The sequence below is a fragment of the Macaca fascicularis genome, chromosome 3 (assembly GCF_037993035.2).
Source record: "Macaca fascicularis isolate 582-1 chromosome 3, T2T-MFA8v1.1".
In the NCBI taxonomy this organism is placed as follows: domain Eukaryota; kingdom Metazoa; phylum Chordata; class Mammalia; order Primates; family Cercopithecidae; genus Macaca; species Macaca fascicularis.
Genome location: NC_088377.1, coordinates 90,669,802 through 90,688,146, shown reverse-complemented (window position 1 = coordinate 90,688,146; position 18,345 = coordinate 90,669,802). Strand labels below are relative to the sequence as shown.

The following is an 18,345-nucleotide window of genomic DNA, read 5'->3' as shown; positions in this document are numbered from 1 at the left end:
TGTTTTACTTTAGACTCTGGGGAAAAATATACTTCTGATCATCCAGCAAACCTTTATCCACTGTCACCATGTCAATGTAAAACCAGTGTTAGCAGCAGGGCCGAGAAACTGAGTTTTTAATAGTAGTGGTAGGCCGGGCATGGTGGCTTAAGCCTGTAATCCCAGCACTTTGGGAGGCCGAGATGGGCGGATCACGAGGTCAGGAGATCAAGACCATCCTGGCTAACACGGTGAAACCCCGTCTCTACTAAAAAATACAAAATATTAGCCGGGCGTGGTGGCGGGCGCCTGTAGTCCCAGCTACTCGGGAGGCTGAGGCAGGAGAATGGCGTGAACCCGGGAGTCCGAGCTTGCAGTGAGCTGAGATCCAGTCACTGCACTCCAGCCTGGGCGACAGAGCGAGACTCCGTCTCAAAAAAAAAAAAAAAACCTAGTAGTGGTAGTGGTTGGGCCAATAGATATGGCCTGAAAATAGGATTGTTTTCCTTTCTGGAAAGAACTTAACCCCATCCTTTCACTTCCCAAAAGGTTTACCTTTTAAAAGTGAGATGCTGGTTTTTGTCCCAGAATAGTAAGCCAACCACTTCCCACTCAATTTCCCAGCAGATAATTCTGTATTACCAGCACGTTCTGTGGAGGAAATTCAGTTTCTGGGTAGAAAGGGGAGTCCTCTAGGGAAATGGGAAGGAAAGAAGTGAGATAAGAAAAATTTTTCTTTTTTTTCTCTTTTTCTTTTTATTAAATACGGACAGGGACTCACTATGTTGCCCAGACTGGTCTGGAACTCCTAGGCTCAGGGGATCCTCCCTCCTTGGCCTCCTAAAGTCCTGGGATTACAGGTATGAGCGACCATGCCCTGCCAGGTTTGTTTGTTTGTTTGTTTGTTTGTGATGGAGCCTCACTCTGTCACCCAGGCTGGAGTGCAGTGGCACGATCTTAGCTCACTGCAACTTCCGCTTCTAGGGTTCAAGCGATTCTCCTGCCTCAGCCTCCAGAGTAGCTGGAACTGCAGGTGCATGCCACCATGCCAAGCCAATTTTTGTATTTTTAGTAGAGACAGGGTTTCACTATGTTGGCCAGGCTGGTCTTGAGCTCCTGACCTCAAGTGATCCGCCCGCCTCACCTTCCAGATTACTGGGATTACAGGCATAAACCACCGCACCTGGGCCAAGTTTTTTTTTCCATTTTCTTTTTGTTTCTTTGTTTGTTTGTTTTTAAGGAAATGTTGATGGAAGAAACAAATGAACTTGTATATGTTGGCAAGTAAAAAAGAAAGCAACAGGCCAGGTGCAGTGGCTCACACTTGTAATCCCAGCACTTTAGTAGGCCAAGAAGGGTGGATTACTTGAGCTCAGGAGTGCAAAACCAGCCTGAGCAACATGGCAAAACTCCATCTCTACCACAAATACAAAAATTAGCTGGGTGTGGTGGCACATTCCTGTAGTCCCAGCTATTTGGGGGGCTAAGACAGGAGGATCCCTGGAACTCAGGAGGTCAAGGCTACAGTGAGCTATGACCATGCCACAGCACTCCAGCCTAGGTGACAAAGTGAGACCCTGAGGTCGTGTCTCAAAAAAAAAAAAAAAAAAAAGAAGGCAACAAAGAGGAGAAGAAATTAGACAATAGGTATTATGTTACATAAACTGTTTAAAGATAAAGGAAAGACTTATTTTTCAATTCTCCCCACCATTAGAAGATGTATAATGTAGGGGTTCTGTAGCAATGGTATCTAGCTCAGGTGCCAGGCCATTTTAGGCTAAAATCTTCACTCTGTTGGGAGGCCAAGGCCGGCAGTTCACTTGACAGGAGTTTGAGACCAGCCTGGCCAACATGGTGAAACCGTGTCTCTATTAAAAACGCAAAAATTTGCCAGGCATGGTTGTGCATGGCTATAATCCCAGCTCCTAGAGAGGCTGAGGCATGAGAATCGCTTGAACCCAGGAGGCACAGGTTGCAGTGAGCTGAGATCATGCCACTGCACTCCAGCCTGGGTGACAGAGGGAGACACGGTCTCAGAATAATAAATAAATAAATAAATAAATAAATAAATAAATAAATAAATCCTCACTCTGCCACTTGCTAGGCTTCCCAGATCCTCAATTTCTTCATTTGTAAATGGGGTGATAATAATAGTTTCTACTTTAAAGTGTTTTTTTTTGTTGTTGTCATTTTTGTTTTTTTTGAGATGGAGTCTCGCTTTGTTGCCCAGGCTGGAGTACAGTCGCACAATCTCAGCTCACTGCACCCTCCGCCTCTGGAGTTCAAAAGATTCTCCTGCCTCAGCTTCTTGAGTAGCTGGGACTACAGGCATGCACCACTACACCCGGCTAATTTTTGTATTTTTAGTAGAGACAGGGTTTCACCATGTTGGCCAGGCTGGTCTCGAACTCCTGACCTCAAGTGATCTGCCCACCTTAACCTCCCAAAGTGCTGGGATTACAGGCATCAGGCACCGTGCCCGGCCTGAAGTGTTGTTTTAAGGATTAAATGAGATAATGTACATGATGATATTTGCAAGTATTCAACAAATATTGGCCATTATTATTGTTTTTAGGTATTCTGCCATATGGTCCTTAAACATTGGTAGTCCCCTTTTTATTTCATTTCCTTGGAAGTGAAAAGACTGTAAAGGAAGAGGCATAAATCCATGAACTGAAGTTTCTTGAGAATAAGGACCATATCTAATTTATTATTGTATTTCCAGTTTCTAGCATAGTGTTTAGCACACAGACAGTAAATATTTCTTAAGGAAATGGAAGAACCACTAATATAAAACATAGCTTTGATTGTAAGTGTTATGGTTGAATTGTGTCCCCTCAAATTCCTATGTTGAAGTTCTAGCCCCCAGTACTTCAGAATGTGACCTTGTTTGGAAATAGAGTTATTGATATAATTAAGGTAAGGTCATGCTAGAATAGGATGGGCCCCTAATCTAATACGAATGGTGTTTTTATTAATTTTATTTATTTATTTGTTTTTGGGATGGAGTCTCACTCTGTCGCCCAGGCTGAAGTACAGTGGCGCTATCTCAGCTCACCACTACCTCTGCCTCACGGGTTCAAGCGATTTTTGTGCCCCAGCCTCCCGAGTAGCTGGGATTACAGGCATGTGCTGCCACACCCAGCTAATTTTTGTATTTTTAGCAGAGACGGGGTTTCGCCATGTTGGTCAGGCTGGTCTCAAACTCCCAACCTCAGGTGATCCACCTGCCTCGGCCTCCCAAAGTGTTGGGATTACAGGTGTGAGCCACCACCACCGGCCTGCTGTTTTTATTAAAAGGGGAAATTTGGGGACAAACATGCACACTAGGGAGAATGCCGTGTGAAGATGGAGGCAGAAGGTAACGCATTTGCAAGCCAAGAAATGGGAAAGATTGTCAACAAAGCACAAGGAGCTAAGGGAGAGGCATGAAACAAATTCTTTCTCGCAGCCCTCAGAAGAAACAAACCCTGCCAACACCTTGATCTTGAATTTCTAGCCTCCAGAACTATGAGACAAACTATTTCTGTTGTTTAAGCCACCCAGTGTGTGATACTTTGTTATGGCAACCCTACCAAACTAAGACAGCAAGTCAGTACTGTCATCATCTTCATAGGCTGTCATTTTGACTGGTTTAAATCTAGTCTGAAAGAGAAGGTTTCATCTATATTATTTTATATAAGCAGGCATTATTCAAACCAAACAAAAGCAAGCACAAAGTGAAAATGCTCTTTGGTTAGGCACAATTCTAAAAGGTTATCTAAGTAAGTTTTTTGGGGACCAGCATCATATTACTAAGTTCTGTGCCAGGAACATGCTTAATTCCTGACATAAATGCTAAATTTGTAGCTACAGTAAGCAGACTGAGAACAACAACAGAACAGTTTTCATTGTTTAATTTTCCTCAAGTCAAAATTCTATAACCACCTTTAATATTATTACAAAAACATTGTAACAGGTTTACAGGGCAGTTAGCACAAGTAAACAAAGCTTCTGATTATGGCAGTATTTCCTTTTAATTCTTAAGAATAACAGACTATAAATGTAACAATAAACTATAAAGGGCTGGGCACGGTGGTTCACGCCTGTAATCCCAGCACTTTGGGAGACTGAGGTGGGTGGATCACCTGAGGTCAGGAGTTCAAGACCAGCTTGGCCAACATGGTGAAACCCCATCTCTACTAATACAAAAATTAGCCAGGCATGGTGGCGGGCACCTGTAGTCCAGCTGCTCGGGAGGCTGAGGCAGGAGAATCGCTTGAACTCAGGAGGCAGAGGTTGCAGTGAGCCGAGATGGAGCCACTGCACTCTAGCCCGGGTGACACAGCCAGACTCCATCTTGAAAAAAAAAAAAAAAAAACTATAAAGAACAGACCAACTTCTTTGACTTAATCCTTTTTTTGCATCGAATCGCATTTGAATTAAGCAGATCCTTGGGTAGAGCATTATATAGGTTTGACACTGATATGAAATTAGAAAAGTTAAATTATTTTCATGAATATTCTAACTTCGAGGGGCATAATGCCAAAGAGTGCCCAGCAAGTGGTTATCTATAGAAGACAGTCAATAGGTACTGAATGAATGAATGAAAAAAATGAATGGATTAAGAGAGCAGATTACTTTAGAAAAAACTGTGTTACCTAGGAGTAATTAACAGGAATTTTTGTGGAGTAATAATTGTCCTGGAATCATGTTTGTTATTTCCATCCTTTTTAGGGCAAACTAGAAGACTCAAAGAGATAGCCAGTCAGAAAGAACATAAGAAACTTAAGAGAACATCTGGTTAGAGATGCATTACTAAATTCAGCACTAATTCGATAGAGTCTATCATCATTGAAAAATCTTCAAACTGTTAATGCTAGAAAGGTAGAATATTCCAGCCCAATGCAGCCAATAGATTGCTGAAACAAACACAGTGGCGCAGTGTGGCTTCCTTAATACCTAAGAGACCTGCAGAGCTAGTTAAACAATAAGTTTCTGAGATTTAAAACAAGTCTTACCATGAATAGAAACTCATAATGAATGATGGATTTCCGCATTGTAGAACTCTTTAGCATTAGAAAAAGATTCAAAGTTTCTGAGAAGATTCACTTTGCAAATATTTTAGCACAACTACTCATTATATTAGCATTCTTGTCTATCATAGAAAAAAATGTGTTATTTAAAACCCAGAATGACTATAGCAGCTTCATTCTTCTCAGGTGGAGTGGCTGAATTCATATCAATGGGAAAATTCTTCTCTATGTTGTTTCTTTCCATTTGCAGAGGCAGGTAGAAGAAGAAGAAAACAGAGATTGAAATTTCAAAGTTTGGTTTTTTTTATTTGCTTTTTGTTTGTTTGTTCGTTTTGAGACAGAGCCTCACTCTGTCATCCAGGCTGGAATGCAGTGGCACAGTCTCAGTTCACTGCAGCCTCTGCCTCCCACATTAAAGCAATTTTCGTGCCTCAATCTCCCCAGTAGCTGGGATTACAGGCATGCGCCACCACACCTGGCTAATTTTTGTATTTTTAGTAGACATGAGGTTTCACGATGTTGGTCAAGTTGATCTCAAACTCCTGGCCTCAAATGATCTGCCCACCTTTGCCTTCCAAAGTGCTGGGATTATAGGCGTGAGCCACTGTGCCGGGTCTAAATTTCAAAGTTTCTGCCAATAATTCTGTGCCCCAGAAAAGTAAGACCCAAAGTAGATGTCCTCTAATTTAGCAGAGCATGTGATGAGTTTCCGTTTTTGTTTTTGTTTTGTTTGTTTGTTTGAGATGGAGTCTCTCTCTGCCGCCCAGGCTAGAGTGCAGTGGTGCGATCTCGGCTCACTGCAAGCTCTGCCTCCCGAGTTCACTCCGTTCTCCTGACTCAGCCTCCCGAATAGCTGGGACTACAGGTGCCCGCCACCATGCCGGGCTAATTTTTTGTATTGTTAGCCAGGATGGTCTTGATCTCCTGACCTCGTGATCCACCCGCCTCGGCCTCCCAAAGTGCTGGGATTACAGGCGTGAGCCACCATGCCCGGCTCATGTGATGAGTTTTGATATGCAAAAGTAAACCAGAGTCCCTAAGTAGGTGGAAAAATAAATTAATTAGAAAATTAAGCAGTGGGAATTGTGTTGAAGTGCTTTTTCCTGAAGATATTAGCCTGGAGAATGAAACCAGAGATTGCTGACCATGGAAGATGACCAGTAAAAAATTCCAGTAGATGGATTTGCTGAGGATGTCAAAAACAAGAATATCTAATGATTCATTTTTAAGATGTTTCACCAGAGTAATATAAAATCTATTCCCTCAGTCTGAATCTTCAATAAAATTTAACACACACAAAGTTTAGTGTGTATTATGGGAGTGGATTTTTTTTTTAAATAAATTGAGATAAAGAAGTCATGTTCCACAGCTGGATCTGCACAGTGTTCAAGAGTTCAGTATCAGGAAGTTGGATTTGCAGGAAGTCATTCTGAGGAAATTCAAAGATATATCGGGAGGATATTAGATCTTCTAACTGTGAGATGAGGGTTAACTCAGTTTCTGATATGTTCAAGGGCAGAATCTATCAATTAAGATGACTTTGGTTGCAAGTAACAGAAAACGTTAATTCAACTTGACTTAAAGAATCAGAGAGTTTAATATCTACATAACAGGAAGTATGGAGGAAGGGCAGGAAATATGGAGGAAGGGTTGATTGACGTCAGGGACACAGGTTCTTTCAATATGTTCCTCTGACATTTCCAGCTAAGAGCAAAATGGCTATAGCTGTGCCTGTCAACACATCCACACAGAACATCCAGAGGAAGGAAAGAGGCCATTTACTAACATCTCCTTTTGAAAAATGTGGAAACCTTTTCAAGAAGCAACTCAACAGAGTTTCTTACACATCTAATTGGCCAGAGCTATATCATATGCCTGCCATTAAAACATTCTTTTGGCAAGAGGGATTGCTCCTATTCTGAAACACCTTAATTAGCTTAGAACAATCAGGATTTACTTCTTAGTGTCACCTTTACTTCTTTAGTGTCACAAGGGGGATAAATCGAAACCTAACAAAATCAGGGCTTTAGGTATGCAGTGTGACCTCCATTGACATTTGAGTCTCAAGGAAAACAATACATTGCAGGATGATTGTGTTAATATATATGTGAAATATTATGTATCTTAGAGGAGTTTGGGAAAGCATTTATGTAAACTACTTGGATTGGACAACTTAAAATAATATTAAGGCTAGTTTAATTAGATATAATCACAAATAATGGTTTCAGTGGGTTTTTTTCAACAGAAAACTTCTTGTACTTACATGAAAATAAGAGAAGCGGAGCCACAGAGTTGATTTTTCCCTAGTATAAAGGAGTTAGAACACATTTAAAATGTGTTCAGTTTAAGATATCACATTTTACGAAAACTGACAAAACTAGAATGTGTCAAAGAAATCATATACTATGAGGATTAGAAAAATAAGCTGGGAATGTTTAACTTGGGAAAAAAGTGTTTGGAAGAATATAACAGAATCTTCATTTGCTTGAAGAGTTGGTGTGCGGAATAGAATATAGACTTATTCTGAGTAGTTCCAAAGGTTAGAAGAAGGACAAATGTCTGGAAATTACAGTGAGATACTCTTTAGTTCAAAATAACATAGCCCTATCTAAAATAATTAAAGCTGCCCCTGAGCTTTCTCACAAAATATTGATTTCCCCATTGGAAATTTTGAAGAGGACCCTATATGGCCATCTAGCAGCAATGTTGTTGAGAGATTCTTGCTTTGGGTGGGAAACCAGACCAGGTCAAAGTGACTTTGTAAGCATGGTCTGCAACCTACTATGAGGTAGGTTGTGGTTAACCTATGAGATGTGATGGTTAATTTTATGTGTCATCTTGACTGAGCCATAAAGTGCCCAAATAGTTGGTTGAATATTATTCTGGGTGTGTCTGTGAGGTTAGTGCTGGATGAGATTAACATTTGAATCAGAAGAATGAATAACGCAAGTTGTCCTATCTACTATGGGTAGCCCTTGTCCAAACAGTTGAAGGCCTGAATAGAACAAAAGACTGACCCTCCTTCAAGTGAGAGGGAACTTCTGTCTGACTGCTTTGAACTGGGACATTAATCTTTTCTTCTTCCAGTCTTGAATTGAAACATTGGCTGTTTTGGGGTCTTGAGCCAGCTGTTTTTCAGAGTGGAACTTACACCATCAGCTGTCCTGGTCCTCAGGCGCTCAGGCTCAGACAAACTACACATTGGCTCTCCTGGGTCTCCAGCTCATTGCCTACAGATCTTGGGACTTCTCAGCCTCAATTATTGCATGAGCCAAGCTTTTTTTTTTCTCTCTCTCTGTTGGTTCTGTTTCTTTGCAGAACACTATGACATGGGCTGAGTCAACTCCCAAAGCAAGTTCTTATAGGTAAACTGAGTATGTTCTCTAGATTATCCTTTTTACTTCCTGCTGGGCTTTGAGAATGACTAGAATTATGGTTCTGCTTCAATTTTTATTGTTTCATTCATCATCACAGAGTTCTTTTTCCTAGAAAATTGAAACAGGTAAGCTACAGGGTCTTTTGCCCTACCCCCAAGAATCACGGTAAACAATTTTTTTTTTTTTTTTTTTTAGAAATTCTCTCAAGAAAACCACTTCAAAAGTCTCCTACAATTTTAAAATCTCATTATTACATTTACTTATTGCTTCCAATTGTTTTTCTTCCTTTGGGACTTCTAGCTGTACTTTTTGTGCTCAAAAAAAATAATAGATAAAGTTTAAGCACAAAGAATCAGAAGTAGACTAGAAGGAACAGTTACAGATTGTATTTTTAAACAACAATAAAATGGTTATTTTTAAATAACCATTTCAAAAATATAGAGACATTTGGGATTTTGACTTCAAGTTTCATTTAATGAAATTTAGCAAATAAAAGAATGCTAGTGTATTAAACACCTACGTGTAGTTAAATTTTTAGTTTAACATTGAGGAACCTCATGTACATTCAAAAGGAACAGATAATTCTATTCTCATTCTCTTTGACAGTGATTAGTTTGTGGCTCATAGCAAGAACAAAGGAGAAAATGAAACTATTATTCTGTGCTTTATAAATCTACTCCACCCTGATGACTTCTGCTGAGCATGGAGGTGGAACCGGGTGAATAGTGGTACACAGATAACATTCCAGTTGCTATATTTGTGCACACACACAAGGGTGTGCCCACAATTTTCTATCTAGGTTTAAGGGCAAATTAGAAGATTCCAGACTTAATACCAAAAAAGCACTATAAAAATCAAAATCCAAGATAGCATTATGCAGTACTTATGAGAAGCCATACGGAATGAACTATTGAATAAGTTAAAATCCAAATTTCATCAAATTGTATAACTGCAGAATATAATCATTTAGTAAACTGTATTGAGCTTTAAAAATATGTACTTTCTTGTTTCAGGGTGATTTGCATAGAGTTGCCTACTGTCATTATTTTAAGTTTGAGTCTTTCAGTAGAAAAATAAAATTTTTATTCCTTTCTAAAATGTTGGTATTTATACCAGTGCAAATTGACTCTAGTGGTTTGCTTTCTATCAACAATTACGTGACATATCCAATTTCTTCTCAGCCTCACGCTCTATGAAAATGTCAAGTATTCTCTGTATCATGGGCTATACTGTCTTCAATGCTTCTCTGTTATCTTCCATATCTCCAAATTATGAGGTTTACTTAATGTCATAGTCTTTCCTTTCTTTGGGATTGTCAGGATCCTCTCCTTTATTCACTGTGGTCAATAGAATAATGTTCGTTGCCCTCCCCAATGTTGTCTATGTCCTACTCCCTGGAACCTGAGACTATGTTAGATTATATAGGGAAGGAATGAATGTTGGAAATGGAATTAAGGTTGATAATCAGCTGGCTTTAAAATAGGAAGTTATCCTGGATTATCCTATAATCACAAGAATACTTAAAAGTGGAAGAGGGAATTGGAGAACCAGAGAAATGGCAGCATGGGAAGGGCTTGGCCTGGTATTGCTGGATTTGAAGGTGAAGGAAGGAGGCCATGAGCCAAAGAAATCAGGCAGCCTCTAGGCTACACCCTGCTGACACTGATCTGAGCCCAGTAAGATTCATGTTGGACTTTTGAATTCAATAAAGAACTCTAAGATAATACACTTTTTGTTGTTTTAAGCCATTAAGTTTGTGGTAATTGATCACAGCAGCAATAGAAAACTAATATATTTGGTTTTTGTTGTTATTGTTTGTTTGCTTTTCAAGATGTAGTCTCACTCTGTTGCCCAGGCTGGAGTGCAATGACGCAACCTTGGCTCACTGAAATCTCTGCCTCCCGGGTTCAAGCAATTCTCCTGCCTCAGTCTCCCGAGTAGCTGGGACTATAGGCGCGTGCCACCATGCCTGGCTAATTTTTGTATTTTTAGTGGAGACGGGGTTTTACCATGTTCGCCAGGTTGGTCCCAAACTCCTGACCTCATGTGATCCACCTGCCTCGGCCTCCCAAAGTGTTGGGATTACAGGAGTGAGCCAGGGCGCCTGGACCTAATATATTTGTTTTGTTTTTGGCCTTTCCTCTGCACTGATTCCTTTTCTGTTGAAATCCTTAATAGCCTTCAGGCCAAATCCAAGGATCATAGAACATGTTCACCCTCCCTTGACTCCTTTATTTCTGTCAAAAAAAATTAATTAAGGAAACTACTGAATAACCCTGAAATCAACAAAGGTGCCATTGTTATAAAGGTATAAAGGTATGCAACTTTTAAAAATTGACTTAGAAACAAGTACATAAGTGAAATGCCATTTGCCTATAGTTCTAAAGCCTTTCAATAATTTCTTTAATGCCTGTAAAATATTCAGCACAGTACCCTAAGGAAGTTAAAAATTGGGACAATACATATGGCAAAGTTCTTGGGAATACACAGAAGGCACCTGCGTTGATCAAGTGACTGCTGACAAGAGAAGACATAGGGATTGAGAGATACAGGAAGTGAAGAGCAGATGGAGCAGGAGATAGAGAAAGTTTAAGGGATGATTTCAGAGAAAGAAGAAAAAGAAAAGGATAGAAAACAAAGAGAGGAAGAGAATGTGCAAAGATAAGATCTCTCAGGAGATCTGGTCTCTTGACCACAATAACCACCAAACAAGTATTTACAGAATGACTGATTTGAGGGACTGTGATTTCTTCCAAGAGGAAAGCCAGGAAATTAGCTAATTCTATTTAACATACATTTTAGACATGATTAGAGTCTAAACAAAATTTTACATTTTCCAGGATTTCATTCTATATTACAGAAGTTTATTAATTATGTATGAATTCTCAGTAACTACTGATAAGGGATCTACCAATGCTTTCCTTCAGAAAGCATTCAGATTTGGAGTGTAAACAAATGCTTTTAATTACTCTTTCACTCATTACATAAAATACTTTGGGTGGCCGGGCGCGGTGGCTCAAGCCTGTAATCCCAGCACTTTGGGAGGCCGAGACGGGCGGATCACGAGGTCAGGAGATCGAGACCATCCTGGCTAACATTGTGAAACCCCGTCTCTATTAAGAAATACAGAAAACTAGCCGGGCGAGGCGGCGGGCGCCTGTAGTCCCAGCTACTCGGGAGGCTGAGGCTGGAGAATGGCATGAACCCGGGAGGCGGAGCTTGCAGTGAGCTGAGATCCGGCCACTGCACTCCAGCCTGGGTGACAGAGCGAGACTCCGTCTCAAAAAAATAAAATAAAATAAAATAAAATAAAATAAAATAAAATAAAATAAAATAAAATACTTTGGGCTTGTAACTGAAGAAGTTATATAACTAAAACAACCAATACTCATTCTGACTATTACTTGATTGTCAGAAATACTGAGTCAGTGTTCATTTTATACCAAAGTCAAGCCTGACATGAGCTTAATAATTAAGTCAGATTTAAAAATCCTTCCCATCACTGTAGAACATATAGACAATTTCAGTCCAGTATGTCAGAAATCTCACTTTCAGAAAAGCTGTCACCTTTTCTATGTACTCCGGCCCTCCAGCCCCTTTAATGTGCTATCCAAGAAAGCAGTGAAGGAGAATCACAGGATCTAATTGTGCTGTAGACGGGGAGAATAACCAGGCCAGAGATCGGGAGGACTGGAGGCCCCCAGGGGAAGAGCTGCGGGAAAAGGGAGACCCCACAGATAATGTGATGAAATATTTGGAAAGCATTAGGAACATCTGGGTAGAAAATTAGATAAGTGAAACAATAAGGCAGATACCAAAGCCAAACAAAAATCTTTAAAAGGAAATGCAGTCATACTTCTCTATTAAGCCGTGGAGTGAATCATATTTACATCACTATCATGTGGGAACACTGGTTATTATTTTATCAGAAAGTAATGATGTTATCAAACTGGGAGAATGGGGAAAGTTGGGGGGGTTGTAACAGAGACAAATCTTCGTTATACGTTTATCAGAAAATAATGATGTTATCGAATTGGGAGAATGGGGAAACTTGTGGGGACAGTGATAACAGAGCCAAATCTCTGTCTGTCCAATTGTCTATCAAAACAGGAAATCAACGGATTGGAGCCTACTGGGCTTGAGAGGCCCGCTGAGGAGCCCGGAGGTTGAGATGCAACTACGGCCGCACTCCCTCCGGGTCGCCGGCCACATGGCGAGCGGGGCGACGCGGAAGCAGCCCACGGAGCTCGAGCTCGAGGCGACGCTGCTGAGCCCGGTTCCCCAAAGCGGCCGCGCCACTCCCCGCTTCCCTGCCCGGCTCCGGGCCCCAGGCCCGCCGCTTCAGATGCAGACCCCACCGCGACCCTGCAGCAGCCTGCCCCGCCTGGCCGCCAGAGGCACCTTCCAACTCCGAAGCACATTTTTCAACACATAATAGAATCATTATCAGAGGTGGACACATTTAGAAGTTGTTCTTAATCAGAAGGCAGCTTGTGCTTAGGAAAACCAGCCTCAGTCCTCAGCACTCAGCACCCAGTGCTCCAGGTTTCTCTTGAGTGAAGATGGACCAGCCCACCTTGGCTCTCTGGCAAGCTGGAACAATATGTACACGTCTCTTTAACTATGAAGAGAAGATCTGGGAGCAGTATGAGCAAATCCTCAATACCAAACTAGCAGAGCAACACGAGTCGTTTGTGAAATTCACACATGATCAGATTATGCGACCATGTGGGACAAGCCCAACAAACTATGTGTCTTGAAGCTTTTTGTTGCAGGTCTTGGTATCAGGTTTGACCTCAAGGCATGGTTGCTATACATTTTTTGCAACTGTTTGATATCACATTTCAGCTCCAATTTTGCATCCTGAAAACATTCCAACGTTTCTGCAGGTCCATTTTATACGACTTGAAAGACCTTAAAGCTTTCTGGTTGCCATAAGTATGTCTTTCTCTTCTGTTCATCCAATAAATAGCCATACCCTACTGTGACAGATTTTTCCAAACAAAAACCTGGAGCAGCAGTTTAGCAAAACACGCCTTCAGCAGCACTCAACAAATGGAGTTTCCCCAAGCACAGTTCTGTAAGAGAAATGTGTGTGAGAGTGTGTGTCTGTAAGTGTATTTCAGATTATGGTTTGTTTGTATTGTGCAGATTTTTTTGATCTTGGGCATTCTGGCTGTGGATTTGATGCAGAAAATTATGGTTAAAAACATTTGGTCTACAGAAAAACTTTAATTTTTTGTGACTATATAAATTGTAACAGTGGATTGTTTTATGTGTAGGTATTATTGTTAAATACAGGGACCGTTTCCAGGCGCAAAATAGGAATCATAAATCAGGATGCAGCCTGGGTACATAGGCTCATATCTGTAATCCCAGCACTTTGGGAGGAGGCCAAGCTGGGCGGGTCACTTGAGGAGAGTTGGAGACCAGCCTGGCCAACATGGAGAAACTCTGTCTATACTAAAAATACAGAAATTAGCTGGACATGGTGGCAAGTGCCTGTAACCCCAACTTCTTGGGAGACTGAGGCAGGATAATCACTTGAACCAGGGAGGCAGAGGTTGCAGTGAGCCCATATTGTGCCACTGCACTCCAGCCTGGGTGACAGAGTAAGACCCCATCTCAAAAAAAAAAAAAAAAAAAAAGAAAGAAAAAGTGAGGACGGCCATTGCCTGTGGTTATGGCAATACAGTGAAAGTCTGTTGTCTTAGATATACAAATACATAGTGAGAAATTAGAACAAACTGGAGACCGGCGTTTGACACATGGACTCTGCCTAGCTGTGTTAGAAAAATATTTCTAACCAAGCCTTAAAATTCCCAAATGGAGTTGGTGCTTACCTCATTCACACAATCAAAGAGTTCACTGGGTCCTGAACCTCTAAAGGGAAAAGGTCTCCCCTGGAGCAGGAGTATCAGGGTTTGCTCGGGGGCATAACATAGGTGAGTGCTGGGCTGAGACAGGCTCCACTGACACTGCTAGTTGCAGGAGCACTTTACCTTTGTATCAGTTATTAAAAACAAAATTTGAATCCTTTGGTCAGGTTCCCCGAAATTATTTTGAGGTAGCCATGTTTAAGTGCTTGAGCTTTTGTGTTGGCAACCCCCTGCCCAAGGTTGCTAATAGGGTATTCTGCCCCTTGTTTCCATGGCTGAGGCACAGAAAGTAGCCTCTTTTGTGAGGAGTTGGGAGTTAAGTGTACATTTATTTTTTTACCGTGATTTGTTCAGGACCACATTTTACAAGATACCTTGTTTTCTTTATTATTGTTTCTGGAAAGTCCTATTCATATTAATTTATTTGAATATAGAACATAGTTGTTTTTTTTTTTAAAATGAGGGCTTATGTTGAAAAATTCTGAGCTTAATTCAAATGTATGTCAATACCTTCCCACATAAGGTAATAGTCAAAGACAGATGTTCTGATCAAATGGCTTAGAAATAGTCCTGGAATATTCATATTCAAAGATCCCTTATTAATGAATGTCTTTAACTTAAATCTACCCAATAATTGCAACATGGGTCTTTGTACATTTTCATTATATGGTATTAACAAGCTTCATTGCAAACAAATAAATTACTTAAGTTATTTGTTTACCTTGCCTTCTTAAAAAAACAGGAAGTCAACAGATAACTTCTAAAATTGATAAAATAGGCTGGGTGTCACGGTGCATCCCTACAGTCCCAGTGCTGTGGGAGTTCAAGGTAGGTGGATTGCTTGAACCCAGGAGTTTGAGACCAGCCTGGGCAACATGGCTAAACTTCGTCTCTACAAAAAGTACAAAAAATTACCCAGATGTGGTGGTGTGTACCGGCAGTTCCAGGTACTTGGGAGGCTAAGATGGGAGGACTGCTTGAGTCCGGGAGGTGGAGGTTGCAGTGAGCCAAGATGGCACCACTACACTCCATCCTGGGCAACAGAGACCGACCCTGTCTCAAAAATAAAATAAAACTGGTAAAATAAGAAATGACCATGTAAGCCTATTATTGAGAAGGATGAAGATAAATACTAGAAGAAACAGATACAAAAGCCAAAAATTCTTGCCTTGGAGAGAGGGATTTTTCAATATTATTTGATTTTTTAATTTATGTGCATCAATGCTGAACAATGAATACTCTCACCTAAAGACGTTTGTGTCCTAAACCCCAGAACTTGTGAATATATTACTTTAAAGGCAAAAGGATTTGGCACATGTGATTAAGTTAAGGATTTTGAGATGGGGAAATTCTCCCGGATCATTTGGTAAACTCAACGTAATCACAAGAGACCTTCTATGAGGCAGACAGGACAGTCAGAGTTGGAAAGGAGATACGATGATGGAAGCAGAAGACGGAGTGATGAGACTGCTGGCTTTGGAGATGGAAGAGGGCCACAAGTCAAGGACTGAGCAGCCTCTAGAAGCTGGAAGAAGCAAAGAATAGTATTCTCCCCTAGAGCAGTGGTCCCCAACCTTTTTGGCATCAGGAACTGGTTTTGTGGAAGACAATTTTTCCATGGACGGGTGGCTAGCGGGGATAGTTTTGGGATGAAACTGTTCCGCCTTAGATCATCAGGCATTAATTAGTTACATTCTCACAAGGAGTGCACAACTTAGATCTCTCACATGCCCAGTTCACGATAGGGTTTTGCTCCTATGAAAATCTAATGCCACTGCTAAACTGATGGAAGGTGGAGCTCAGGTGGTAATCCTGGCTAGCCCACTGCTCACTTCCTGCTGTACCACCTGGTTCCTAACAGGCCATAGACTTGAACGGATTCATGGCCCAGGGGGTTGGGGACCCCTGCCCTAGAGCCTTCAGAAGGAACACAGTCATGCCAATCCATTTTAGACTTCGGCCTCTAGAGCTGTAAAAGAAAACTTTTTTTGTTGTTGTTTTAAACCACTAAATTTGTGTTAATCTGCTATAGCAGCAATAGGTGACATATTTAGAAAATAAAACCACCAGTTGTAGAATGTTAAATAAGAAAAATAAAACATGGTAAGACATGAATTATAGAAAACATGCCATCTGCTGACAGAGTAATTCAAAATGAAGGAATAATCTGAATTAGAAAGGGATGACAATTTCAATATATTCATCATGGTTTTGTGAATACTCATGATGCATTAGGACAAAGTTAGGTAACTTAGTTAGTCCCTTGTGAGTCAATGCGTAGCTACATTCTAGTATTATTTACCACATGTACTTTTTCTTATTCCCACCTCCCTTTTCTTCTTTCCCATTCCTCTGTGTATCATCTCTGTTCCTGTCACCGATATTCTGTTGGGGTAGCCACCTGGCTCGCATTACAATGATTCTGTCATATCCTGGAATTGTCCCTGTATCAGTCAGAGCTCTCCAGACACAGATACATAGATATAGCTATAGCTATAGCTGTCTAGATTTATTTTAATGAATTGATTCATAATTGTGGAGACTGGCAAATTCAAAATCCATAGATCCACAGGGCAGGTTGGAGGCTCTGCAGGAGTTGACACTGCAATCTTGAGGCAGAGTTTCTTCTTCTCCGGGAAACCTCCATTTTTGCTTATGAGGCCTTCAACTGATTGGATGAGGTCGACCTACACTATTGTGGGTATTCTCCTTCACCTAAAGTGAACTGATTGCAGGTGTTAACCACATATACAAAATGCCTTCACGTCCATACTTAGAGTTTGATTAAATAGCTGGTTACCACAGCCCAGTCAAGTTGATGCATAAAATTAACCATCACCTGCCCTTTGAGGGGTGGGTGGCAGGCATCATGGTTGTGCCCCGTGACTCTGTCTCCTGGCTCATAGATCACTAGTCTAAGAGTGGACACATGACTCCCACCAAACCATTCAGAGCCCCAACCCAGGATTTACTAAGGAAACTGGAAAAACAAAATCAAAAGACATCTAGCCCTCTCTGTTGTGGTGGCAGCCATGAGGTATGAGGATTGGGAGATATCAGTGACCATATGGACAGTCAGTCATTCTGAAATGGAGGAGACTGAAGCAAACCTACAGAAACAGAGACAAGATTTGGAGGAAGAGTCCTAGTTCCAGTTATCACTGAGGCCCAGATATACTCCCGCATTTTCAGTTGTTGAATTTTTTTCAGTTGTATGATCTGCTGTCTTATGATTCCCCTCCCCAACCCCTTTTGATTAACAGACAGTGTCTTGCTCCGTTGCCCAGGCTGGAGTGCAGTGGTGCAGTCATAGCTCACTGTAACCTTCAACTCCTAAGCTCAACCAGTCTCTCATGCCTCAACCTCCTGAGTAGCTGGGAGTACAGCTGCAGGTCCTCCTGCTTGGCTATTTTTTTTTTTTTTTTTTTTTTTTTAATAAATGAGGCCAGGCACTGTGGCTCACACCTGTTATCCCATCACTTTAGGAGGCTAAGGTGGGTGGATCACTTGAGGTCAGGAGTTCGATATCAGCCTGGCCAACATGATGACACTCCACCTCCACTAAAAATACGAAAATGAACTGGGCATAGTGGCGTGCGCCTGTGGTCCCAGCTACTCAGGAGGTTGAGGCAGGAGAATTGTTTGCACCCAGGAGGTGGAAGTTGCAGTGAGCCGAGATCGCACCACTGCACTCCAGCCTGGGTGACAGCATGAGACTCCGTCTCAAAAACAAAAACAAAACAGGGTTGTGCTATGTTGCCTAGGCTGGTCTCAAATTCCTGGCCTTAAGCAATCCTCCCCCTTAGCCTCCCAAAGTGCTGGAATTATAGGCATGAGCCACCACACTGGTCTTTTATTCCCTTTTTAAATTTGAAGGGATATTTTTCTCATCATCCCTTAGCTAGATAGAGCTGGTTTTATGTCACCTGCAAGCAAGAGTCTCAACTAAGAGGGTATGATATCATTGGGTTATATACAAATGTTTATGTTTCCCTCTCCTTCCAGATATATGGTTTGATTATCCACTTTGAATAGGCATGACATGTGGCTTGCTTTGTCAATGAATTATGAATGCAAGTATGTCACTTTAATGGC

General features: G+C 41.2%; 1 protein-coding gene and 1 long non-coding RNA gene across 4 annotated transcripts in view; one reads left to right on the top strand and one right to left on the bottom strand.

The window, feature by feature from the left end:
* The window catches only part of YAE1 (YAE1 maturation factor of ABCE1), a 46,288-nt gene extending 33,334 nt beyond the window's left edge, over positions 1-12,954 (top strand). The window contains 2 exon segments of the mRNA XM_015447513.4: positions 12,482-12,706; positions 12,708-12,954. Coding sequence (XP_015302999.3) covers positions 12,482-12,706; positions 12,708-12,837 — 355 coding nt within the window. The 3' untranslated portion in view covers positions 12,838-12,954.
* The window catches only part of LOC102123505 (uncharacterized), a 44,883-nt gene that overhangs the window by 18,327 nt on the left and 8,211 nt on the right, over positions 1-18,345 (bottom strand). The window lies entirely within an intron of this gene.